The sequence below is a fragment of the Catharus ustulatus genome, chromosome 15, assembly GCF_009819885.2.
Source record: "Catharus ustulatus isolate bCatUst1 chromosome 15, bCatUst1.pri.v2, whole genome shotgun sequence".
NCBI classification, from domain to species: Eukaryota; Metazoa; Chordata; class Aves; order Passeriformes; family Turdidae; genus Catharus; species Catharus ustulatus.
Window position 1 is genome coordinate 13,492,184 of NC_046235.1, and position 26,833 is coordinate 13,519,016.

General features: G+C 47.1%; 1 protein-coding gene across 4 annotated transcripts in view; it reads left to right on the forward strand.

Moving 5' to 3' along the window:
* Positions 1-2,243: 2,243 nt before the first annotated feature.
* Positions 2,244-26,833, forward strand: part of GRIA1 (glutamate ionotropic receptor AMPA type subunit 1) — a 122,391-nt gene continuing 97,801 nt past the window's right edge. For 2 of the 4 annotated variants that reach the window (XM_033073072.2, XM_033073073.2), the window contains exons 1-2: positions 2,244-2,583; positions 4,650-4,787. In XM_033073072.2, the coding sequence (XP_032928963.1) occupies positions 2,502-2,583; positions 4,650-4,787 (220 nt within the window). In that variant the 5' untranslated portion in view covers positions 2,244-2,501. The remainder of the gene's footprint in view (positions 2,584-4,649; positions 4,788-26,833) is intronic. The other 2 variants (XM_033073071.2, XM_033073070.2) reach the window with 2 other exon arrangements.

A 26,833-nucleotide genomic window follows, 5' to 3' on the forward strand; every position in this document is an offset into this window, starting at 1 on the left:
GTTTCATCTATTTCCCAAGACTCAGTTTATTTTTTAGCCAAAAGTACAGACATTATACTGCTTTCATGTTGACTTAAAGAACCTTCAGAGCACCTAGAGTTAATTCTGAACATCCTTATGCTAACAAACCCCGAATAAAATGTTGTTATCTGTAGGGAAAACGGAAATGAATACCTTCTTAAAATAATGATCTTATTACTACTTATCTTGTTACACTGTGGTGAGGTTCCCCTTGTTAAGCCACCTGCATTTTGAGAGGTTTATAGACAAAAGCAGCATTATTAATTAATGCGACTGTGCAAGCTTTCTGCAAGCTATTATAATATTTTATTGTTATGGCTACTATTATTGTTATCAGATAGGCTGTTTGGGAGTTTGCAAAACGTGCTGGCATCTTTCTCTTGCACTGGTTATCCTTCAGTGCCTTTCTTCAGATTATAAATGCAGCTGTTTCTATTAAATTCTGGATGGAAAGCAAGATCCCATAAAACCTATCAGCAGGTTATTTTAGCCTCAAATCAGTACTGCTTAAATTATACAGGGAGGGAAATGGAAGTCTGGGGAAGGTGTTCCTCTCAACAGCAGATGGGGATTTTTTGTGCTTGAATGTGACTGTGGGCTGAAGGTCACCCAGGCAGTGAGAAAGGGTCAGAGCATCCTTTGGCCACCTTTACAGGTTCCTGAGTGCCTGAATTTCTTCTCTAGTGAACCTGGCACCACGAGTCGTTGCCTGGTCACCTGGGAAAGGGTGGGTTGAGGCAAAAAGGAACCCATCCTAGAAGGATGTTTCATCACTCACCATGAGGAGAATGCAAACATTCTGGGCTCTGTTTTTTGCAGTGTAACTCTACATTCTGTCCTGTAGCAGGCCACCAAGTCCCAGGCACCAGTGCCACTCCTCCCTGATGCAAAGCTGTGAGAGTGCAGCTCAGAGACCCCACACCAACTCTGGCATTTATGGGGTGTTTCAGTATTTTGTCACTCTAGAAGTCACAGTGAAATCCATAAAACTGCCTATTAAAGATCCCAAACTCTTCATTTGCAGAGATTAAACAAAGGATAATAAACAAATCTACAGAGTGCTGTTATCTCTGCACCATGAAGTTGTGTCACACCTGGATCCTGTGGCCAGCAGGGAACATTTCTGTGCTACTGCAGATTTTGTAGGCTTGGTCATGTCCCTTACCCACTGCAGTGTGCTCATCTGTCCAGCTGGTCCTTATGCAGGAGCAATTCTTGACCTTTAAACATTGGTCACCACTCTTTGGTGTTCTTCCAGTGTGACCACACACATCTGGAGATGGGGAGAGGACACCAGGGCAAGAGACCCTACACCTAACCAGGACAGGGGGCATCTGAGTCTTTTCTAATTCTGCCCCTAACATCCCTTTTTCCTTTCAATTTCCTCTCTGCTGTGGACCCCTGGTGTGTATCGAGCTGGAAACAGCAAGGGCAGAATATCTGGGCCTGGATGTGGGATTTCAGCTTCTGGCATGAATGGCCTCAAGTCTGGCTTGGGACTTCAGGGGGCAATGGGTGAATTTTCTCTCCTTTCTGAGGTAACTATAGCTCTGTGTTCACCACAGTTCTTCAAAAATGTCCAAATCCCAAAGTAGGAGCTGGGTTTTGTTGGTTCTACCTTTATTTTTCTCTTCCTTTTGTTTTTGAGCAAAGCTGTTCATGGTCAAATAAGCTCCAGCCTTGCTAGAACTGCCTTCAAACAGGTTCTGAAATGGTCCAGGCTAGGATAGACCCCTAATTTCAGAATGGTGCTGGTGAGTAGAGATTCTTCCACATCAAGTGCAGTGGTGAAAAACCTCATCCATTAACAGTGGGCAGGAAAAATCAATGAGAAAGGTGATGGGGGGGTTTCCTTTTCTTAATCCTCCTTTATTGCTCTGAAATCCTTCCTTCCAGGGCACATTTTCAGGACCCTCTTTGTTGTCGTAACGAGCCAGGCTCCGGAGAGGGATGGGTTCAACTCCTGGACCCCGGGGTGAGCGCCCAGCTTGGGAGGCGATGGATCCCAGCTCCAGCCCTTTCTCTAGAGGAGTTTGCCACCTACTGATTTCACAGGTTGCTTTGAGCTCCTGCCAGGAGGAGCCGAGGGGCAGAGCAGGGCTGTTGGGGTGGGTGGGGTTGCCCTTAGAGCCCCGGGTGTGGAGCGGGGTCGGGGGATGCTGCTCCCAGGTGTTCTCCCAGCTGGAGCAGGGGAAGGAGCCGGGTGGAAGCGCCCGGCGTGTGCGTGTGCGTGTGTGTGTTGTGTGTGGCGGGGGAGGGATGTGGATGAGGAGCGGGCTCTCTTTCTTCCTCCCGGGGCTCAGTTAATCGTGCTGCCAGGCGCTGCTCAGGCAGTGTCAGCGCTGGATTCCGAGCGGGGGAGACGCGCATCCCAGCGCAGCGCAGGGCAGGCGAGAGAGGCGGCTACAGAGAGCAGAGCGGGGGAAAAATCAAATCTATGCTTGGAACTGGGCTTCTTTTTCGCCAATGCAAAAGGGAATATGCAGCACATTTTTGCCTTCTTCTGCACCAGTTTCCTAGGGGCGGTGTTAGGGGCCAATTTCCCCAACAATATCCAGATAGGTGAGTGCGGGGCTGGGGGTGATGCTCCTGACGAGTGGGTAGGGCTGGAGAAGGGGTGGTGGGGGAAAAGTGACCCCATCGTGGGCTTGCCGAGGCACAATGTGCGTGTGTGTGTGTGTGAGAGAGAGCGAGGGGCTGAGCTGCGAGGGCTGGATGTGTGCTGGGTACCAGCTTCGCCGGAGCACTGATGGATCAATCCGGCTTTGGGGGAGGGGTGGATTGGGGATAAATGCCTGCACACACACACACACATACCCCAACACAGAGGGAGAAAAGTGCCTCCGAAATGGAGGAAGTATTAAAAAAAATTATATCTGTTTCTTGCCCTGAGAAATGCCTGGGCTGCCATTGTGTGCTGCTGCATTTGCAAAATCGGAGGTTGCATGATACATTTTTGTGAGGATGCTCTCATCTGTAGGTAACTGGGACGGGAGGGAACAAGCAGACGCTCTCTGTTGTTATTGCTAAAGAATAAGGGCAAAGCTATCGGAAGATCTTGCATTGAAGTCTCTTTCCATTTCATGCCACTTGCTTCCCCTGCACACCAGCAGTGCCTGTTTGATTCCCTCCTCCCTTCCTGTAACTTCTCAGTGCTCCTCTCCCTCCTTCCCCGGGTTTATCATCACTCTCCCATTGATAATTATTGGCGATCGTTTGTCACCTAGCCCCAGATTCCCTTCCCTTGCACGCCGCTTTTCTTTCCCGCCTCCCTTCTCTTTACAATGCCAATCAATTGCTAATCCACCAAGTTCAGGCAACTCCAGCCTGAGTCCAGCTGCACAATCAGTGCTTTTATTGCTGTTGATGCTGCATCCTTGTCTCCCTCCCTTCCTGTCTCCCCTTTACCCCAAATTTGTGCAAAATCCCAGATTTTTTGCCTTTCAACAAACGCAACTTGGCTCCGAGCATCTGATTCCTCCGAAATCTGTGATTAGGCTGTGGGGTGGGAGGAACGGGGGAGGTGGGGGGATATTGGTGCACAAATAGCCCTTTTCACACAAGGAGATGCCCCCTCTACTAAAGATGTGCAAAGTGACGTTGATGGCTGGTCCTTGCCTATTTGTTTCTTCCCCAAGTCATCTTGGGCATTGATACTTTCTGCAGCTTTATTTTAATTCTGCCTGGTTGCTAAGTGCTTTGTTTCCCTCCCTCTGAAATGCCAATAGCAGCGCTCTCTTTAAATGCATATAGATTACAAGACAGGTTGAATTTAATAGCATCTTTCTGGAGGCTGTGAAGGGATCTGCTGCAAGCCAAGGTTCCTGCTGGGGGAGCAGCAGGAAACTTTTCCTAGGGCTGGGTTATCACTGCACTTTGTTCTAGATCCGTGGGGAAAGAGAGGCTTAGGTCCAGCCCGGTCCCAGTTCCTTCTCTGTATCATCCTGTGGTTCTGGGCTTATCTGTGCTTCTGTTTAGATTGATTCCTTTGAGGGTCAAGCTTTAAGTTTCCTGCCCAGTTAGAGTTTGGCTGCTGTCACCTGTTAAATTCAGGGTTTTTCTGTGTGACAAACCTGCAGCAGCAGTCCCATGTCACTCTGCTGTCACAGCCCTGTCCCCTGCTGGGCCAGGCTCAGCCAGGCTGCCCCAAACCCCAAAGTCAAACAGTGTGGGGGGACCCCTGCAACCCTGCTGGAGCAAACCTCTCCTCCCTGTGAGCAGGGCTTGAACTGAGCCTCAGCACAGGTGAGGGGAGGAAGGAGGAATCTCGTTTTTAACTGAGGTGGCATTGACAGCAGTCCCATTGCTCATATTGAAGTTATGGGGAGGCTGAGCTGCACCCATGGACTGTCCCTACCCTGCAGCTGCTTGGCCTGGGGGTGCCTCAGGGCTCCTGTATGTGATCCAGGGTTACATAACAGACACACTGGAAAGGTTTTCTGCTCCCAACCTGTCCACAGTGGGCACTGAACCCTTAGGTCTTGTGTTCTGGAGGATTGCTGAGTTTAGAGGCACTTCCTGGGCTGTGGAGATGTAGGCTCTGCTCTCAGGAATATTATGCGCTGATGATGTTTCTAATACGAATGTTCTTAAGACCTTTCTTCTTATTGTTCTGTTTTTCTCCCCAGGGGGGTTATTTCCTAATCAGCAGTCCCAGGAACATGCAGCTTTTAGGTTTGCATTGTCTCAGCTCACAGAACCCCCTAAGCTCCTTCCCCAGATCGACATTGTGAACATCAGTGACAGCTTTGAGATGACATACACCTGTAAGTACCAGCGACCAGCGTGCTCTGCCTTGCTTCGGGCTCTTTATTCCTGCCTTGGGTTTGTTTGCTGTCTGAAATATGGAATATCTTGCACCAAATGTGCAGCTCACCTTGAGGGTCCCAAACATACAGAGAAAGGGTTTCTGGGTCGTTTAGGTTTGTGCTGAGGAATAGGGCTGAGGTATTTCTGCAGTTATCCAGCATCCATTGCACCCAAGGTGCTTTAAACCCTCCAAAATTCCATTTCCTCTAGTTTCTCTAACCTCTGCCCAACTCATTATGTTGAGTTTTCATCCCCATATTTCCCATAGCTGTGATGCACAACAAAGACACCCCTTTCCACCCACAGAGTGCACAGAAGTCTCTGTTTAGTGTGAACAGCTTCTTCCTCAGCCCCAGTTTAACCATCTGTCCTTGTAATTTAAGAAAGACCTAGCAGAAACCAGCAGCTTGGTGCAAGTGGAGTCTAAATCCACAATAAGGGCATGCCTAATAATGATAGAGAGGTAAGAAAGTTCTAGTTTAAAAACAGATATTAAAGAATGGGTTTGCACCACAGAATTGATCTCAGAGCGCATCTGCACTCTGCTAAAGCACAGCACATTCATTTTACTGTTCTCACTAAATGATATTATTGGGGGGAAAAAAGCCTGGCTTGCTAGGTAAAGCCACCAACAAACAAGACCAGGAGGAGGAAACCAAATGGAAAGTGAACCCATGAGACAGCCCTGTGGTGGCTGTGGCAGCCTTTGCTTTCCCTGGAGCACAGGGTGAGTGCTGTGGGCGAGGGGCTCGCGCCAGCAGCGTGTGATGCACAGAGAATCCTCTGGTTTGACCTGGTGTCAGACACTGCTGCTGACACTCTCTGAGCCTGTGTGTGTGTTTGGGGGCTGTCAGGAGAGGCTGGAGGAAGGCTTCCCTTCGTAGAGCCTGTTGGATTGTTGTTGGATTGGTGTCTGTAGTGTCCTCTTGAGTCACTGAAACGTCCCCCCTGCAGTTCAGTCGTGTGGGATAGAGGTGAACACAAACTGTTCTCTCTGCTCAGAAATGCACAGAAGGGAATCTCCTAGAAGAAAGAGCCACGAGGAGAATTAATGAGGCTTTTTAAAGTTACAAAACAAAACAACAACAAAAAAGTTGTGATATTTTCTGTTGGAGGGTTTGCAAGGACAAGATTTCAGGATTTTCCTGCCCAGTATGATAATGGAGAGAGAAGTAACAGTTTGGCCACACTTTCTTTGCAGTATCTAGTGGCATATCTAAAGGTTTTCTATTTTCCTTAATATCCTTCTATTTGCCAACTACAAGGTTTCCATCAAGGAAGAGCAACTATTTCAGCTCTATCCAATGGCACTTTCTTGGCAGGAAAACCAGACAAATAGAAGAAAAAAGCCAGACCTTGTATCTATCAAGGGAAAACGTCACCCACCTGGGGTAGAGTTGCTGACTGTGGCTGGGGATGAGCTATTTCAGAGCTGATAGCAGGAAGAAAGCAGAACCTGCAAGAATATCACTCAAATTCTCCATCTGCACATGGCTTTTCCTCCCTCTCCATGCCTGCCACTAATGGTTTTGTTTACAGCTTTGATGGCAAGACCATGACACCAGTTATGCTTCAGAAATCTGTCATTAGGGCTGCGGGGGCAGGGGTGGTCTCACAAAAGCTGAATGGAAGCAAGGCAGCCTCCCAAAGGATGTTATATTTGAGTTCTATGTAGGGCACATTGTCCTAGATCAGACCAGCAGAGCACTCTGCACAGTCCAACTTCACTTGTCCTCGTTTTGCTTTTCCTATAATTAAAAACTTCCTAAGTTCCTCCAGACTATGGAAGGCAGCATTTGTTTTGTAAGCACAAAAGAAGGTGTTATTCCATGTACCCTAGGGGTGAAAAAAAACCCCCAACCTACAGAAAGCAGGCCATTAGGAGACCTGATTTTAGTACTCTAGAGCTGAAGTAGAACTTTTGTCAGAAATTAGCTCATTCTTCATCTTCCAGCTAATTCCTTGCCTGGCTGCCAAGACTAGATATCAGCAGAAAGATCTGTTTATTTAGAGAGAATAAAAACCCTGCCCACACAGTGGTCCTTATCTTCTGAGAAAAGACTGACCATGCTACCAGTTAAAAGTACCAGGTTTTGTTCCCATGGAGATGGAGAACACAGCATTTCCTTGCCATTGCCATTACCTGCTTCTATGACAGTTCAGTCAAGGGTGTTTGGACCCTGTGAACCTGATGCTTCACCTCTCTGGGTCTCCAGCAGGACATCTGAGCAAGACTAGTAGGTCCCAGCTCCACTGCAAATCCTGCTTCATGCTGGCATCCAGCCTCGTGTGCTAAATGTAGTCCTTATGGCAAGTGTCTGAAGCAGCATCATTCAAAATACAGAGCAGAAATTAAGAATCAGTGGTGACAGCAAAACCCTTGTTGGGCGGCCTGTGGGGCGGTGATGAAGTGGCGGGATGAAGTGCAGCACAGTGACAGCAGCCTGGCTGAGGAAATGGTGTGCAAAATGTACCTCAGCATGAGCTGTGCCCTGCTCCCCTCTGCCTGGCACGTAGCTGCTCGCTGGTGAGGACGAGCCAGCGGTGACAGTGGGTGCAGTGACACCGCCAGCTCCCGCAGTGACACTGCCAGCTCCTGCCCGGGTGACAGCGCTGCTAATGGTGACAGCACCCATCAGAGGGACAGCACCCAGAGGCTGCTGGAGTCACTGGGCTGTCTCTGTGACAACCCAGCAGTAACTTTTGCATTGCTGCTGTTTTCAGATGTGGCCTGTTTGTCATTACACAGTGGTTGTGAAAACCTCAGTGCGGGTCCTGCGGTGCCAGCGCAACATCAGGAGATGATGATTTTAAGCAAACCATAATCATCAAGAAAGCAAGAAGAGGTTGTAGATATGTGTGGTGAATTCCTGTTTCGTGTGCGGGGTGGATGCTAATGTTGTTGCATCACTGAGGCACGGGCACACTTCAATAACTGAAATATCTTCCTCAGTTCATCCCATCCCACAGAATAGCTGGTGATGAACACGCTCCGTGGTTGCAGCTGGGTCCCTGACGGGGCTTACCCGTATGAAAGTACACACCTGCCACTCTGAGGGCTCTTAACTAAAGGTTAGGAGGCTTTATAATTTTGTGCTCTTTCTTCATAAGCCAAGGAAATTGTTTAGGGGAGGAGGGTGAATTGAGAGCCCTTCTTTCAGCAGAATTACACAGTAGTGCCAGGTGACTATAAAGGGTAAAATGATGGAGTGGTGTAGCTGAAATGTTTGCCTGGTGACGTTGCAGTGCAAAAGCCTTCTGATCAGCTTTAAAGACATGTCCAGAGGTTCTGTCTCCATCTGTGTTTGGGAAGAGCTTTATGGCCTCCATGCAGTATCTAGCAAGCCCCACCATGCTGGTTTTTGCTCTGGCTGCTCTCAGGGCAGAGCCAGCACAGGAGGGTTGATGCTGCAGGTCAGAATGAAGAGGGGTGGGAAGGGGGATCTGGAATCTCTGTGCCAGATGTGAGAGCACACGAGCTTTGCAGCTTCAGAGAGATCTGCAAATTCCTGTCCCTGGAAGGTCCACAGGGGATGGGAGCACTGTTTGCTGTTGACAGCAAAGGGATGTGAGGTTTCTTGCTTGAGACAACCTGTGCTGGGAATAGTTTTGTGCTGTTCTTCATCTGAGCCTCCAGCTGTGCACAGTGCAGGGCACATCCCCGTCCTGAGCGGAGCACGGCTCCTCAGGGAATATGAGTTGTTTCAGCCGCAGCTCCATAGCTTTATTTAATTTGTGCTGCAGACATTCCTGCTTTCAGCCTTTGGCTGAGGTCCCCAGGTGAGCCTGGCAGCACCAGGCAGGCGTGGAGGCTGCTCTGGCTGTCCTGAGAAGAGGATGGCTCAGCAATGAGCCCTGGGGACTGTGCCCTGTGAGCGGGGCTCACACGAGGTGAGTCACCAGCTTGGGAAATCTGCTCAACTCTGGCTGCTTTGCAGGGATGACCAGTGACTAAAATAACCCCTGCTCATCACTGAGCCCTGCAGCTTTGCCAAGGCAGCCACCAGGCTTTGTGTGCTTGGGTGGTGGGCTGCTGGCAAGGGGCATTCAGGAGCTGCACCCCTGAAACACAGGGGTCTGCAGAGGACAGCAACAGGATTTTGTAAAGAGGCTGAAAAACAATGAATTATTTATCCCTCTCCTTCCCTGCATGCACAGATACAGTTACTGTGGGGTCCTCACACCGAGTATGTGCTGTGGGTGCTGCTAGAATATCAACAGTTGAATCTGTTCTGCAAATTAGAAAATGAACATGTAGTTTGGATTCTGTTCATATTTTATTAAAGCCTCCAAGCACCAATTAGAGAGGGATTTGTAGTGATCACTCACTCTGTTCTTATGTTCTTATCAATAGCAGCAAGCTTACATCCAGATCAGCTATGAAATGAAGTCTTTCTTTTCCTTCTTTTCCTTGGATACTTACATATATAGATAGAGTATTTATAGAAATTGCTTTTTATCTCCTAAATTACCTCTCAGAGATAGGAAGGAATAGGCAAGCATTTGAATGTTCTGAAATGAGTATCTAAACTTGGTTTAATTAAACAATTATTGTGTGTTGAGTTTAAAGGAAGCTTCTTTGTTGACAAACATATGATGGTCGCCATTTCTTGTAAAGGTGTTGCTGTAATTATTCCAGCAGTAATCAATTAGAATGCAATTTTTATAATTAAACTTCCACAGTCTAAATAAGCCCAAGCCTGTAATAGTTGTGGTGTTGCTAGACTTGTTTTTATTTTCACAGTGTCAGAAATCTCATGTAAGTGCTTTGGGATTTTTTTTCCCCTGCAGAGCTCAGGATGCTTGCTATGACTATTTAATGTGAGTTAAGCCAACAGAAACATGGATTTAATGATCAGATGCAGTCTGATTAATACAACACAGGTACTACAAGGAGATACATCTCCTTGGATTATGTAACAGGAAAAGATGTGATGCAGACAGATGAATCACGGAGCATCAATTCACGTTAGATCAACCCGAGGTTAAGGTTGCTCAGTTTTGGGCAGGGATGGGCTGCAGCTTTCTAGTAAGTGTGTGTTTGTTCAGTGAGCTTGGAGTGCTGAAGGGTGAAATCCTGCCAAGCAGGAGGGAGCAGGTCCTGGAGGTGACACCAACCCCCTGTGTCCCAGCAGGGCCCCTGGGGTGGGTGCTGGGTGCTCAGCGGTCACAGTCACCCCTGAAGAAGGCAGGACCTTGTCCCACGTGGTTTCCCCAAGATGAAAAAGCATTTAGAACATGACTGCTGAGCCCTTTCCTCAGCTGTGGCTGCCAGGACAGGGCAGGTTGTCTGTCTGCCTCCAGAGATCTGGGCACGAAGGGTTTTGGGTAAATATGGACTGACACCATGAGCAGGGACACTGATGGGGCTCCCCTTGTCTCTTGACAGGCAGCCCTGTAAGAGGCTGGCACCACACATCAGGAAATCTCTCCCACTCTGGTGTGTTCATCTCTCCAAAGGCTATGGGAGCACTTTTTACTTGCAGGACTACTTTTTGTGTATTTAATTTTTTAAATTCTGGGTGGTGGGAGAGTTGCCTGGGGAGAAAAGCAGATATGACGCCATAAGGAAAAATCAGAGGGAGGAATAAGGGGAATTTCACACCTGCAAATCTATCTGCTCATCTGGAAAGGATCCCAGCACTGGTGACAAGCAGAAAAGAGAGTGAAGAAGTAAAATTTGGGCTCTGCAGTAGGCAGAGAAGGGATTTGGGAAACAGTGAGCAGCACAGGCCAGACCTGTCCATTGTGTGACAGTCACAGCTTCCACTCACAGCTTATCTTTTCTTCTCTAAAAATAAAGCCTTTTCATGTGATAGGGATTCTACTAGGCCAGAAACAGACAGGCTTTATTTTTTGGCATTATTAGCAAGGTGAGAGTGGAAATCTTCATGTGACTGCAAGGAAGGCAGCGTGGGGAAGTGTGCTGCTCATTTCCAAAACTGGTGGGAATTTTAGATATACACATTTACATTTCCCTTAAAAGGGTAAGGGCCCCAAAGGCAGCAGAAATGGAAAAGGCCCCAGTTAGCTTCAGTAACACATGGAGCTCAGAGCAAACACAAAACCAACATGCTCCTTAAAGAGGCAATAAGTCAGGGAGACTTTAATATTCTGAAGATCCAAATTCTCCAGGGTGTGGTATTAACACGAGTCTGAAGACACAGATGCATTTATTTCAACTGCATTCCTTTAAAGAGATGTTTTATTTCTCTTATTTTAGCTGTGTAGAAATGAAACAGTGCATTGTTTTCCCACTGAAAATTCCATGTGAAATCCCATGGTAACACCTGAGGAAGTCAGGGGTTGGGCAAGGTGCAGAAGGGAGGCCAAACCACGACATTTGCAATGCACCACCATTCCAGCAAAAAGCATTTCAAAATGGTGCTGAATTGTTGGGGCAATAGCAGTGGGGTATCCAGCAGAAACTGCTCCCTGCTCACCTGCTGGAGTGATGGCTCATTAGCTCAGACAGTAACGAGTCTCCAGCTGGCTGTCTCACACTGCCCTTTTAGCAGCCACCCACCTGTCCCCTCTGGGGCACTCTGAAAAAACACACCCCCAGCAAAACAGCACAAAAAGACAAAAACCTCCTGGAGTGTTGATTCTTTTTATTAATGTAGATCAGTTATTTTCCCTGTTGTCTGCAAACCAAACCCTGCCAATGCTCACCCAGGGTTGCATTTCAGACATGCTTGTGCTTTGCCAGACTGAGTGACCCCTTGAGGAAGCAGCAGTGAGAGGCAATGAAGAAGTGAGTGACAGCTAAAAATTGCCATATCTTGGCTTCTCTAAGAGGGTCCTTTCATTCTTTGATTTTATTTGTTTTTGACAGAGTGGAGGAGTGCAAAAGAAAACAACTGATGTCTAAGATTGAGTTGTACTGATGGCAGGATTCTCGTGTGGATGTGGCATCTGTGTTTGCATTTCTCTATATGCTATAGGAGTCTTGGCTTTGATTTTCTAAGCGAGATCCTGCCACTATGGTAATGGAGATGAAGTGGGAGGGAGAGAAAAGGTTAAGGGCAGGAGGGTCGGAGGAGAGATACAGAAACCTCTGTAAGTAATCTGGATGCAGAATGTGGAAGAATTTCACATGAAATCAAGGGCTATTTCTCAGCTCCCCACCCTCCCAAACTTTGCTTTGATCTTTGCTAGCTAACAGTGAGCTTCAACAAGCAAAAGACATCAGTGATTACACAGATTCAGACGTGGTTTTTCTCCTGCTGGCCTGACAACATCCCCTGAACGCCCTGAGCCTTGTTGGCTTTCCTTCCACGCAGCGCCCACATCCCATTCTGTGCAGTCCCACAGTAGAACAGCACTGCTATTCTGGCAGGTAAAGAGCAGAAAAAATTACCAGCAGGGCTGGGAGCCTGTGAGGAAAGCACAGGTGAGCAAAGTCCAACAGAGGGACAGAGGAAGAAGAAACCTTGGAGTAGGAGACGTGACGTGGGAAAGGGGCAAGGCAGCAGCTCTGGAGGGGCTGTGGATGTGCAATAGGTGGAGTTTTCCCTTGTCTCTCTTTTCAGCCCTTAGCTAAGCAAGGGAAAGTTTTTCTTTCAGAGGGCTCTGCCTCCTGCTCAAATCTGAGCTGGAGCCAATGGTGTCTCCTGTCTGGTCAGCACCACAGCTCAAGGTTGCTCCACTTCACACAGGCGACACCATGGTCAGGTGTTGGGAGGGCTTGGCCAGGGAAAAGGGAGACAAACGCTGAGCTGCAGACCACAGTGGGTGAAGGTGAGCTGGAAATGATGTTCTTGTCAGAGCTCAGGGAGGCCTGGGGGTGACAGTGCCCAGCAGGGAAATGGGGCAGGTGTGAGGCACAGCGCTGCACCTGCAAGGGCTGAGCAGCCAGCAGAGAAAGAGGCCTGGCCTGCAGGGACTTCAGCAGAAATCTCTCTGTGCAGAAGGTGATTAATGCCTTTAATGAACTACTAAAGGAAGTAATGGAAAGCCGAGGCACACACGGTGCAGTGGGGGAAGGGGTGAGGAGATGGTGCTGCTCCTGAGGAGGAGGCAGGGAGAGGTGCAGCCCAAGCAGCAATGCTGCTCCCAGCTCACTGCCCCAGAAAAACAGGCAGGCACAGCAGCTGTCCCCAGCAAAGGCAGATCTGAGTGCATTTCACAGATTTTATCAGAATTAATTCAGTCTTCCAGCCTGTCTTCATTCTGGGGTCTACTGCTCGGCTTGTTACGGCTGTGCCAAAACCCAGTGTCTGCAGTTCAGCTGTGGGGACAGCAGTGTGGGTGTCCCTGTGCTCCTGTGGGGACAGCAAAGGCACAGGCTGTGGGGGAGTGGAGCCTCTGTGAGGGGTGAGCCCTCTCCTCCCATCAGGGAACAGATCTCCTCAGGTCCCAGACTCCTGGGACCTGCATTAGCCTTGGCTGGCAGGCATTAGAGTCATCATTTGTTTGGGAACCTGCAACAAATGTGTGGATGAAGTCAGGCAGATTTCTAGCATTGAGTCATCTCTATCCTAACATGCTCCACCTCAGCAGCCTCGTGTGCCAGACTCTCAGAGACCTTGTGGGGAGCAGACACCAGCACCTCTCCTGAACCCCCAGAGCCCTGAGCAGACCCAGATCACCCATCCACAGCCAACAGACTGGAAATTCAGCTCTTGGTGCTCCCAGACATGCCCACGTCTATGTGCTGATGCTTTGAGGGCAGTGAATTCACTGTGCAGCCCTCAGATGGGACATGAGTCAACTCCTGCATTTCCATCTCTGCTTCCAGAGCAGCCACACACTTTCAGAGATGAGCCCTTCCCCAAAAAGCCCAGACCATTTCTTGTTCTGGAGGGACAAGCACCACTTTGGGGTACAGGCTTGTTCTGTCAAAGAGGAAACTCTCATTCAGGCATCATCACAGCTTTAGTGGGGTTTAGCAGTCCCACTGCACTGGAAGTACCAACACTCAGCATCTCAGACAGCAGCTCTCAGTGACCATTCTCAAAATTCTCTTCTTTCTTTGAGAATATTTAGCCCATCAAAGCTTGTTCTCAAGCCCTCACATGTACCCACATGTCCACTAACTGAATTTTTCCTTCCTCTGTGAAGCACCAGCTAAAGCAACAGAATTGTGTTGATCTTGGCTTAGTTTACTAAGACTGAGACTTTGGGAGGCCGGTGAGATGAATCCTATCCCAAAGTCTGCAGCTGCATTATGCTCTTCTGCTAATTCCTCAATACTCTGCTGAAGGTGACATCTCAGCAGTATCAAACATTTTGCTGCTCTCCCTGCAAGCAGCCTGTAAAGGCTTTGATAAAAGCAGGCATCACATTGCAAACAGGCTCTTCACAGTTGTGCTATTCTGATGTATTGCTGAGAAGTGAAAAAAACATATGTTCATGGCACAGAAACTGCTCTGCTCAGGTTCTCCTTCTGTATTTTGGTACTGCACTGCAGTGGCCCCCCAAGGGCAGGGGCATGGCATTGCCCTGTGATGTGCTTTTATCCCCTTGGCCTCTTCTGTTTCTCACTTTTCATGGGCTTGCTGCTGGCAGGAGTGTTTGCAGTGCTCTAACAGCCATGCCTGGGTTTGCTTTTGCAGTCTGTATGCAGATCTCTTTCTCCCTCTTCCCGCTGATACAGTCCTGGCTGATAGTGCCTGTCCCTAGGACTGGGCTCTGGGGGAATTGTGGGGCTGGTATCATCAGGGGAGGAATGCCTTCAGATGCTGTGCCATTTCCAAAACAGCACCCAGGGATTTAACTGAGCAACCCCCACCAGCTCAAATGGAAAGCCCACAGTTAAGCCTTGTGTAGCACTGGAACAAACAATTTTGTGGGAAAGGAAAAAAAAACCCATAGCTTGGCCCATTAAAAAAAATAATTTCTACAGTGGCATCCTGTAGCAGCTGAGACAAATCAGATCCAGAGCTCTAGATCAAAACACACCTGAAAATCTTGGGACATTCTGAATCCCATCCCAATCTGTCATGAGTTCTAATTGCCATTTGGCAGCAATCTCAGAGGAGTTGGAGAGCAATGTGTGTTCAGGTTCCATGTTTCAAGCCTGTCTCAGGACAGAAAGCAAACGTGTGAATCCAAACTAGCGAGATGAGCAGAACAACTTTAAAAACAAACAGGGGAAAAAAAAAAAACTCATTCTCAGGGCTGTGGATTCAAATCTAGAGCAGTGTTGTGGAGGCTGGGGATTGGGGCCAAGGCATTCAGGTACAGCAGCATCCTGCAGTGGAACCACAGGAGCCTTTGGAGGTGTGTTTGTCTCATCCAAGGTGTGTTTGCCTCATCCAAGGTCTGTTTGTCTCATCCAAGGTGTGTTTCTCATCCAAGGTGTGTTTCTCATCCAAGGTGTGTTGTCTCAGCTGTGCAGAGGAACGAGGTGTGTGGCTGCAGGACAAGGGGTGCCTGTGCCATGGGATGATTCATGTGCAGAGCACACCAGGTGCTGCAGAGGTGCAGCACACAGGGGTGAGGCTTTTCCCCTAGCTATCCAGTAAATTCTTCACTTTCAACAACAGCAAATTTAGAGTAAAAAAAGGTTTCATCAAAGGGAAACTGCACTTGACAGTCTCCCTTTAGCCGCTGGAGAGCAGCAAGCAGACAGGAGCAGGAGGCTTGTTCCCATCCCTCGCTGTCTGGTGTTCTGTGGTTTTGGCATTGCAAAAATGGGAAGCATCTGTGAGCCCTTTGGATCACAAATGGATCTGGGAGCCTGCTACTTCTGCTAACAACTCATTTATTATCAGGGAGCAGAGAGTTTCTTCTGAGCCAGTGCAATCTATCATTTCTTAAAGACGCTGTGTGAGACTGAAAGAAGTTGCTTTAAGAGTTGGCACCTGGAACCCAGTAATGAGTCCATTTTTGGGAAGAAGTCTCCCTCCTCACTTCCTCACTAAGATTGCTTTTTCCCAGCTTCAGGAAGAAGGGAGAAGGATGTTCAGCAGCAGAGCACTCTTTGCTCTGAGAAGTTCAAGACCACCAGTGCTCTGGAAAATTCCTTGGGAGATGCTTCTCTCCTACTTCTCCTTTGCTTTTCTCTCTGTGAGAATAGAGTATTTGGCCCAAAATACTGATGTAGGGAAGGTGAAGAGGCTGTTCCAGCCCGCTTGCATGGAGCCCATCCCTGCAACTGCAGGCAGGCAAAGTCTGCCATGCACAATATCCCACCCACAGGCAGCACCTGCTGCTGCCTGGCCTGGATTTCAGAATGCTGCTTCAGCACAGAGCTGCTTCCTCTGCCGTGTCAACCCATTTGCTTCCCCAAAGTCTGGTGCTGCTCAGTGGGCTGTGGAGCCTTCCTGGAGCTCCAAACAAATCCCTGCAGCCAGAGACCTGCAGCCAAAGCAGCTCTGCCAAAGTGCATTTTCCCTGGTGCATTGGGTGAGGGTGCCATGATGGGGTCTGCGCTGATGTGGGCACCCCAAACCCAACTCTCCTTTCCTATAGACAGCAGTGATGTGATGAAACCCCATTTAATTCCATTCTTTGAAGCAGCCATGAGCTCACACCAGTCTTTTGGGATGCTGTTATCTCCTGGCTGCTTAAAATCCTGGGCTCACAATGTTCTTCAAAGGAATTTGCTGTCAGCAATTTGATGGCAAGATGTGCTGGATGTGCTGGATGCCCAGGTGATGGGGCACTGTGACTCTCTGCAGACATTTTTCTCACTGTTCATGTTCAGTTGGTTGATGTGGTTTAATCATTCTTCCTTTAATCTGCACTAAGAAATTGTTCTAAGAAATTACAACATTTGTCTTAATTTTGGTTTGATATTTAAACATCTTTTCAATGTGATGGGGAATCAGGGCTACATATACATGCTTCTACATTAAAAATTCCCTGGACTGTGTACTGAGCCTTTTCTAAAGAAGGTTCTCTTGATCCAAAGAAACTCAAGGGGTTTTGTGACCTGTGATGCCATTGTCTTTACCTTTCCTGCAGACTTTTCCCAGCAGCGTTTTGCTCCACCCTGATTTTAGCTCATTTTCCCCTTCCTTGCAGCAGGATTTTCCTCTTGGCTGTTCTACACCAGTCTGTGCCTCCAGCCATGCCAAGCCTCGTGCTCAAGATGTTGTGACCCTCTCACATCTGTTGAGCTTTCTACTGTTCACCTGTTGCATCTCCCTCTTGTCAGGAGTTTATTAAGCTGTCATTGCAGTATTTCAGCCTTATGTTGGTTTATCAAATATTTGGGGTCTTGATTGTTAGCTTAGGCCTCTAGGTACCCAAAAAATCAGATTTTTAAAGGTGTTTCAGTGTTTACCAATTCCTTGAAGAGCATAAGTACCTACCAGTGATATAGAGTGTTCTGAGTGATGCTAAGTGTCCCTGTGCATCTGTTTCATGTGTAACTCTAATAGGATTATTATTTTATTCAAGCCACTATTCTTTTTGGATGAGAGAGCAAGCCAAAACCTGAATTATAGCTCAATTATTCTTTTTCATGGAAGGCATGTATTTCTGCTCTCCTGTTGTGTGTTGGTGCTGCAGAAGAGGCTCCAACAGCAGCCACGGTCCACTCTGCTCCTGCCCCATCTCTGCCTCTGCTGCTCTCTGGGTGACAAGGGCAAGGGGCAGTGCTGGCTGGTCCCAGCCTGGCTGTGCTGCTCAGCTCCTCCTCTCTGCCTTGGTTTGTCACAGTGCTCTGGGATGCTTTGGGAGCTGATCCCCTTCCCCAGATCCTCGTCAATCCCAGAGCGAGCTCGTGCCTCAGTATTGTGGATCACTCTTGCACCTTGTTTTCTGTTTTGTCAGGGATATTTCCTGCCAAGATCAGATGGCTGAGGAGCTCTAATGGATTCTTCATGTAATTTCTTTCCTCATGAAGTAAGAGGAAAATAAAACGTGCAAGGGGATACACTAAGACATCAGCAGTTAAAAAAAAAAAATCTTGAAAAGGTTGTATGGAGTCTTAGGCAAGTGGTAGAATCAGGCACAGATGATAAATGAGAGCTGAAGGCTCGTGGCAAGTGCATTAGGAAGGCTCTAATGTGTTCTTTAAATCCCCATTGGTTTCAGTTCAGTCCCATCCCAGACACTGCAGCGAGCAGTGAGCTGTCTCCTCTGATCCTCTGTGGGGCTCTGCAATTCCTGCAGCCACCTGCACACAAAGGGACAAGGGCTGGGGTCCCAAGGGAGCAGGGCCTGATGCTTTGGGCAGTGTCAGCTTTTCTGCAAAGAGTGAAAGGCTAATCATTTCTCAGGCATGTCCTGAAGTCAAGGGAGACTTTGACTTCCAGCCTCAAGTGACCTACCTGCGCCTTTGAGAGCTCAGGGGTGCCAGTAGCTCTTCCTCTTGTGTGAAGGGTGGCTTTGGGGAGAAGATCTATTTTAAGGGGATTTGGGATACTGTCCCATCCTGTTGTCCAGGTTTTGGGTTGTTTGTTTTCAGGGTTTTTTTCTCAGTGAGATTGAACAGTGGTATTATTGATGCACACCAAAACCAGCATGAGAATTCCTTCTGGTTCTGCCAGAAAAGTCTGGATGCTCAGAAGGGAGGATGTGCTTTCCATGGCTGCCAGTGGGGAGACCTGAGTGAGCACTTGCCCATAGGAGAGGACATGGCTTTGAATTTCTGTTGAGACCCACACTGGCCTCATGTTCTGGCTAAGGCTCATATTTATAGTTCCTCCTCTTCCTGGTGAATCTGATGCCTCTGTGTAGATCCAAGCTCCTCGGCAGGTGGGGATGGCTGTGTGGAGGACACCCAGAGCTCCCCCATGTCTGCTGGCACATGAGCAGCAGCCTGTGATGTCTGGGAAGCGATGGGGGAAATTCTCCTCTTCTCCTGGAAGTGCCAGGCGGCAGCATATGGGTGAGGCACGTAGGTGCTCTGAGTGGGTGAGCAGAGACTACCTCTGCACGCAGGATCCTTGGGAATGGTTTTCCACAAGCAGGCTCTGTCATGGAGCAGAGAAGTGGAAGTGCCAGGGGGCCATGCTGGGTGGCTGCAGTCTGTATTTGTCACCACCTGCTCTCCCTTTGCTGTGGTGACAGCAGGAAATGTCCTTCACATGGCAGTGTAGGCTCATTCATCTCCACTCCCCAAGGATAAGAGCACAAGCATGAATCATCTCAGTCCTCGTCCTCCTCCCCACGTGTGGCTCTGGGCTCCACTCATCCTGCTGGGCAGCTGGGCAGGGCTGGGGATGGACAGGAGGGTGTGAGCCAGCTCTGCTGCTTCTCCCACTGCCCACAGGGAAGTGTTCAATGGGAGGAAATTGGGAGAGGGGCATTGAACACTGACCCTGGCACAGGGGAGGACAGCTTCTCCTGAACTCACTTTTGTGCAGCACCAGGCAGCACTGCAGTGGGTGAAGCTTTTCCATTCAGCTCAGGCAATCTACCCTTAATTTCCCTTTTTGATCTTTAAGGCCAAAGAAAGGTTATCAATAACTTCCTATTGAGTAAAGCCTTTCTTTTGAAAGGCTTTTCCTTTAGGAAAAAAAAAAAAAAAAAGAGGTTAAAGGCCATGGATACTCTGCTTGTGTGAGCCAAAACTCTTGTCCCACTAGGATTAGATCTTCATTAGATAAAACATTAGGGGGCAGGTGGCTTGGCTTGTTCTCTCCATGTGTATTCCATGTTTCCCCTCCATGTAGGGAGACAGTTTGGGGGCACTTCCCAAAATGTTTAAATGCTTTTGACTGGAAACTCATCAGGCCTTTAAGGAGTCCCAGTGGACCATGAGATATCCTTAACCTAGAGAGATTCAAGGAGACATCTTCATGCCCACGCTAAAGAAATAAAAAAATCCCCATTCTTTTGGACCCACCTCTTCCAGGGTAGGAATTTCCACAACCAAATAACTACATGCAGCCTAAATTTCAAACTGCACTGAAATTCAGATTTCCCAGCACACCCAGTGTAGATACAATTTCAAATAAGGAGTAATGTATATTCTGTTTTGTTTTTCATGCTGTGGTTTAGTAGCTATGATCGTGGTGAGACCTGGAGTTTTCCAATCCGAACTTGGCAGAGAAAAGCACAGTATGTCTAACTACCACAAGAATTATAATTATTGCTAGGCATTTCTGTGGTTTTATCAAGGTAGGAAGTAAATAGATGCTTTCTCCCTGGATGTCCCCAGGTTGGATGGGCCCTGGCACAAGCAGGTGCTTCCCAGAGGGACTCCCTTCTGAGATTCAATCAATAACAAAAATGACTGTTGGGACAGCCAGAGGCACTGAAATCAATATACCTCATGCAATGTCCTCATCATCCCTATGTGGGAAAACAGCCACTTATTGCCTATAAAAATTTTTATTTTCTGAGGATATTAGAGGTTCCTGTGTAGGTGAGGGCATTAGCTTTATTTAAATGTTCAAAATATTTATTGAGGACATGCTTCCTCTACATTCTCTCTTGATAGGATGCCCCAAATCCAGTGACATTAATTAGCTACTTAAACTTTTTTCCCCACAGCTATGACCAAATCTCTCTGGATTTAGCAGCACAGCAAAGATTTAACAGAAAGTTTAAATGGGAAAAGCATATGAGAGGAGAAATTTAGGATAAGGTTCTGTGCCTGTTAACTGATGGCATTTATGAATTATAGCTGAGAGATGTCATATCAGTGGAAATGGAAAACAGCTTAGTGGATTATAAAAATACCCTCTATAAACCATTTTAATGCCTAATTTTTTTTAAGTCTCTTATGGTAGGTGTCATAAAAATGAATTCTAGCAGAAAGGATAAAATTTTTCCCTCGGTAAACTGGCTAACTGGTGATTAGAGGCTGTCAGGGAGAACAAACTCTTGACAAGGCTGAGGTGGAGTTTGGCTGAGGACAGCAGTCTCCCTTTTCTGGGGAGGTGAGTTTGCTTGGGGGTGAAGCAGATCCAAACCTGCAGGGCAAAAACCCCCAAATGCCCTCCCATCCCAAGGAGGCAGTTTCTGATGGACAGAGGAACACTGAGGACTGAGTGCTGGGGGCTCCCCTGAGGGGCAGGAACTGCATCAGGGACAGTTTTGGGGAGATCATGAAGGGAATCACAGAGAGGGGCAGCAGCCCTGGAGGGCACAGCCAGGATTGCTGGAAACTCCAGTTGGGATGTGAGATGGGAGCGTGCAGAACGTTGCCTGTGAATGTCTTGGGAAGAGCCATGAGGTGATGCTGGACAGAAAATCCATCCCAGTTCTGTCTGGCTGCAGTGACTTTGGTTCCACTTTCTTGAGTATTGAATATATTTTAAATTAAACCTGTAAGAAAGAGAACTGCAGCTCTGCTCTCCCTGTGGAGGAGATGTTTTAGTTCCCAGTGCCCAGTGTTTTCTGGTCATTTCAGAGAGGTTCCTCATCCCTCTGGGTGCCTTCTGTCCCCTCCTGTGCCTCATTTTGAAAAGCTCAGCCAAGGCTCGGTTCTGGGTTAGGATATTTAAGGCTGCACTGTTTTGCAGCACATACCCAAGCTGCTGGTGTAGGGAAGGTAAATGACCTAGCTCTCCCTGTCCTTTGGCAGGCTGGTGCCTGGGATCCATTCAAACGCTCTTATTCTCTCTCTACCTTTGAAGGCTTTGTGTCAGTCTTCCCCACAGATCCTTGTACCTCAGGCCTCTTTTGTGGTTTTTTTCCAGAGAAAATCTGCATGTGGGATAGAAATGGCATTACCTTTCCCCATGTGAGCTCACAGCTCACAGCAGAGCTGTGTTTGCAATGTGTCATTGGGACAGTCAGGCTATTTCCACAGGGAGGCAGGATTTATTGTCTGCACCCCAACTGAGCACCAGTGCAGGAAAGGCAATTTTCCAAATTAAATTGCACAATCCAGGATGCTGAGCAGCTTACTTTTGGGTCCTGCTGTCTGCAAGGGACTTCATTGTGACGTGAGCTGAAGGGATGAGTAACAGACTTCAAACTGAAAGCTCAGAATAATCCAAGGGCAACCTGCAACCAAGTTCTCCAAGATCCGGCCGTGTTGGGAGTGTGTTTTCAGTCACAGAGAGATGAGCTGTCTTGCCTCTGGGCTTTTTCTGTTCTCTTGTATAAATCAACCAAGGGCTGAATATAAAATGGATTGGAGGGGAAAAAATGGGATTTCTCTAGCCCCTTTCCTTCCTTTCCCATTACCTTTTTCCTGTAGGTGGCACAGGTGTGAATCTTCATCTGTCCCCCTTGCACCAAAGGTACCAGAGAGGAAGAGATCTTGGGGACACTCAATTCACATATAAGTTTTCACAGAGAAAAGCAAAGGAAAGAAAATACGGGAAATGTCTTCTGACTACTAAGCTTTCTTATTAAAAGTTGGGGCATTATTCAGAGACTGTACTGAAGTACAGACTTTTTACAGTTCTGTAGTAATTTGGGGGGTTTGCTGGCTCTGTAGTCAGGTTATGCTCTGGGAGACCATTTTCATTTTGACAGAGTGTTTCCAGCCCAAATCTCTTGGAGGCTTGAGCAGACTGTGCCCCAAAAAGAGAGCAAATAAGTACATTGTGCAACTTAGCAGCAGCTCTAAGCCCATTGGGTGTTTATTAAAAATCAGAGCTGCAGGTTTAGTCAGGTGGCTTTGCTGTGCCTGTGTGAGAGCCTGGCCCAGAGTGGAGGAGAAGCAGCTCTGTTTGGGATTTCAGGACACCTTTTGCCTTGTCATCACCTGGTGATCGTGACAAACACCCCAGTTCTCTTTGCTGCCAAACAAATACACACAATACCCACTATTGCACATTCCCTGCTCTCTGCCACGTTTTTGTCAGAACCTGAGTGGGTTGCAAAGTAATTCTTTGGATGTACCCATAGTTGCCTACCAAGCCAAATGGGAATCCCTTTAGTTTGTTTTTTTTTTTTTTTTTTTTTTTTGAGGAAGGGTTGAAAATGATCCTGTGGACTACTCGTTTTGGAAGACCGGAAAAATAAAGCAAAACTATTTGTCTAGAATTTCTGTAGAAGGTTTATTTGTGGGTTTTTTTGGTGTTTTCTTTTTTTCCTGCTGGGTGCCTACAGTTCCCACCAGAGGCATGGCACATGGGTTTTACTCCACATTCATGTTCAGCATTAGCATGCAGGGGTATTACAGGAGGTTCTCCAGTGTGGTGAACACACGTAGGCAGAAAATTGATTTCTCAGGAGATTTCCTCAAATCTGATCTTCCATCAGATGCCAAATTTCATTGATGATTTTGATCCTCACACCTTTGTCATAGCTACAAACAAGGGTTATTGCTGTTATTTTCCAAGATTGTCTTACCTGTTATAAATTCTGAAACAAATCTGGAGGCAATTAAATGGGGAAACTACAAGAGTGGTAGTAGAGAAATTAATTCCCTTTGCTTTTCAGACATTTCATTTAACAACTGTCTTAGAAAAGCTCTCCCACAGGACAGCTCCATCATGTGAAATTCCCAAGGGATATGACAAGTCAAATAAATAGTTCATCTGCTAATTAGCTGACTGCTGGATGATTGCATTTCTTTCTTGGAGAAGGAACCTTTTGGGTGGAAGAATCTCACCCGGATAGGGAAGGTATTTTCCAGGTGTGAGTGCAAACATCCACCTGTGTCTCCCAACCAAAGCAGAGCAGATCAAATCACTGCTGGTTACTTTTGCTGAAGGTGTTTCAAAGGCATCATTGCATCCTTCTCTGTGGGGAGAGCTTGCTCTGAGTTCACCCCTGTGAGCAGGGCAGCTGAAAGGAGGGATAGCAGCACCAAGGATGCTAGGAGGTGCTGAGGTGCCTGCAGAGTTACAGCAGGGAGGAAAAGCCTTGGGGTGTTTGTATAATGTCAATCAGTTGTAATTCCTGTCCTTCAGCCCACCTCAGCCCTGGGACAGACATAGACCAGTCCATCATCTTTAGTTTGACCTACACCTTCACTGCTACTATTTTTTAAAGCTGCTGTACTTCGGGTCCTTTTGTACGTTGTCTTTTGTGGACACTGCTGAAGGCTCATGGAGAAACCTAATCTAGTTTTTTCCCAGGCTGTTCACCTTTTTCAGCTCCAGCTTGGATTTTTCCCAGGCTGGGTATTTTTCTCAGAGACAAAACAAGGGAAGGAAGAAAGAACAACACAGACAGACACCTGGGGTTGACCCCCGAGCCGAGTGAGTGTCTCGTGATGTTTTGGAGAAAGCGTATTTGCAAAGAGGTGTTACCTTCTTTGACCAATGAGCCTTTTCTACTTTGTTTTTCACAATCTCCCTTATATAAATACTATGGCTTTCTTCAATAAATCTCTCTTTCTTGCTACTTGGAAGAGGAATCATGTTGCTGTGTTCTTTCTCCACTTCCTAGCTGTACAGCAACGGTCTTTCTTTCTTTATTTTCTTTTTTTTCCCTTCATGTGCATTATTCTACCATGGAGTTCGACCATTTCTGCAGAAATCCCTTTCTGGCTTGGGTTGGGCTCCCTGCAGACACCTCTGCTGGGATGGCTGATGAGCACACAGTGAGTCCATGCACTGGGTGCAGCAGGATCAACAGCACATTCCTGGATTCCAGTGGAAGGAGCACATGTGCTCCAGGGATATCCAAGCTCTGCTAAAACACCTAAATCCTGACCAGCACCATGTGCTGCCATTCCAGGCCTGAACATTCTTTTGGAAATGCCAGTGCAGTTCAGTGTCATTTTTCAGTACTGACTCCAAAGGCAGCATGAAAGCAGGCAATAAAAAAAGGATAACATTCTCCTTTTTGAGGTTTCCAGTGTAGTAGGACTCCAGTCTGCTTCATGCTTTAGTGGAGCTTTTTTTGATAGGTCATGGACAGCCCTCTGACTGTCTCCCACTCAGAAGAGTGTTCTCCATAAGTCCTCCAGCAGAAATGATGTTTGCTGGAGTCTACAGGCAGCCTGAAAAAGTAAAAAAAAAAGCTCTTCAGAAGCATGATCCACATCCTATTCTTCCCTCTCCCCACACACTCATCACTGCATCTTCTCCCAGCGGAGCACTGCTGAAGCCTAAGATACCACATTAAATGTCAGTCATTTAACTACCAGTTATTTTAGCAAATAAGAGTGGGACTGTCTCCCTGGGGTTGACTGAAAATTGTTAAAGGAGGGAACAAAAGGCAAGGAAAGAGAAAAGAAAAGGAGAAGAAAGCGAGAAAGGAACAGAAAGGACAAAGGGAAGCACCAGGCAGAAAGATTCGTGATGCCAGAATCTGAGAGAGAGGAGTGGGAGGAAGGCGCCCCAGTGACATCAATGGGCTGGGTCCCACCGAGAGCTCCAGGGGACGTTAATGAGCCCTTTGTGCTGCACCGAAATTACCCAGCCTCAGCCTCAAGACAGCTCTCATCGGTCTCTGCTTCTCCTGCTGGTGTCAGCAGCAGCTCTGCCACTGCCTGCACTGTGCCTGTCATGGATTTGGAAGAGAACTTCCCCATGGTGGGGATGCTCCTGTGTTTGGGAGATGGCAAAAGAGCTGCTGATTCATTCTGAGAAGGATGGGAATCCTCCTTTCTTTTGCCTTCCATCATGCTCCACATTCCCTTCTCCTTGCATTCTGCTCTGTCCAGTTAACCCTTGGTGGAACAAAAGTGGAGCTGATATCTACATCTTGCAATCTTACACATCTTACATCTTACATCTTACATCTTACAATTGGGAGATTTTCTCTTGGAGAATCATGTTAGCTCCCTGTGCTGGCACTGCAAGTTTTCTCTACAAGCAGAAAACATTGAGGGTGTATTAATAAGCTGTCATCTGGTTGTTCTCATGAGTTGTGTTTGTTACATTCCCTGAGGCTCTGGTGGTTCTGGCATGGAGGGCTGCATGAGTTTTAAATCTGGAGTCTGTCCATGCACGACTTTCAAATTCACATTGGAGAACAGTCGAGGAAGGAAAAAGCAGTTCTCAAGTCAGAAGAGCACTCACTGTTGGTGTGGGCAGAGAAACCCACAGAGCAGAAAATCCCTCCCAGGAATCTCTGTTCTCATCCGGAATTAATCAAAATAGTCTTTTGAAAGCGTGTGTATGGGCTGTGGGTATCCTCAGTTACACCAGGGGATAGTCAGGCACAAAGCTTTTTTAAACTTTTAAAGTTTTTACTCCAAGCTAGAGCAGAATTGGCCCCTTGCTTCAGGATCCCAAACCTGACCACAGGTAATCATCAGGAACAGTGTGCTATTTCTGAGGATAAACATGGAAACCCTGCAGGAAAAATCAAACCAAAAAACGAACAAAACCAAACCAAATCCAACCTTCCTCAAATAATTGAAAAATAATAACTAGATTATTATCTTCAAAATATGTCAATTTAGTTATATTTTAATAGGCACACACTTTTTAACTATGCAAAAGATAAAGCAAATGTCTGCATTTTGTGTGAATAGTCCAATTACAATGATAAACTCTCTCCTCTTAACATCTCATCTGCTTGTCATTTTTAACATGGAAGAGGGAGGGCAGGAAAAGTGAATTTGTGCATGGAGTTTGTGTAATAACCAACAGAAAAAAATAATGCCTGACAAGCATAGCAGCCCCTTGAGAGCTTAATCATCACTGAAGCCTAGTACAAAAGGAGGAAATCAAAGCTTTTGTAAAAGCTGGGGGCTTATTTAAAGAAATGAGCCAAAGCAGACTCATGCTTTGTCTGAGTTGAGGCTTTTCTGTGTAGATGAGAGCAAGCTACTGCATCACACAAGTTATTTCACATCATAGTCCACCAGGGTTTGGACTTTCAGTATGCTGCTCTAATACCTTTCACAAAGTACCTGTTTTCTCTCAGAAATAATGAAAGGCCCACTCACATGCTGCTGCAGAAGGTCAAAGTGAAAAGGAGGCTTAAGTTGGCTCTAAGTTCACACCTTATTTTTAATACTGTGCTTGTATGGATTAGGAATTTGGCTGACTGCAGTTGGCAGTGAATTAACCCTTATCCCCTCAGGGCTGAGCATGCAGAGCATGTTTGTAGAGCAACAGCTGAAAATCCCAGGCTGTGTGACACAAATGCCAACTGATAAAAGTCCTTATTTGCTGGTTTTACTTGTCATGAGCTATAGAGGAGGTGCCTCTTTTTGAACATAAATAGGAGCACAAGAGGTGTGACAGTGAGCACAACCAAAGATCGAGCTGCCAGTGCAGTCTGATAATTGGGT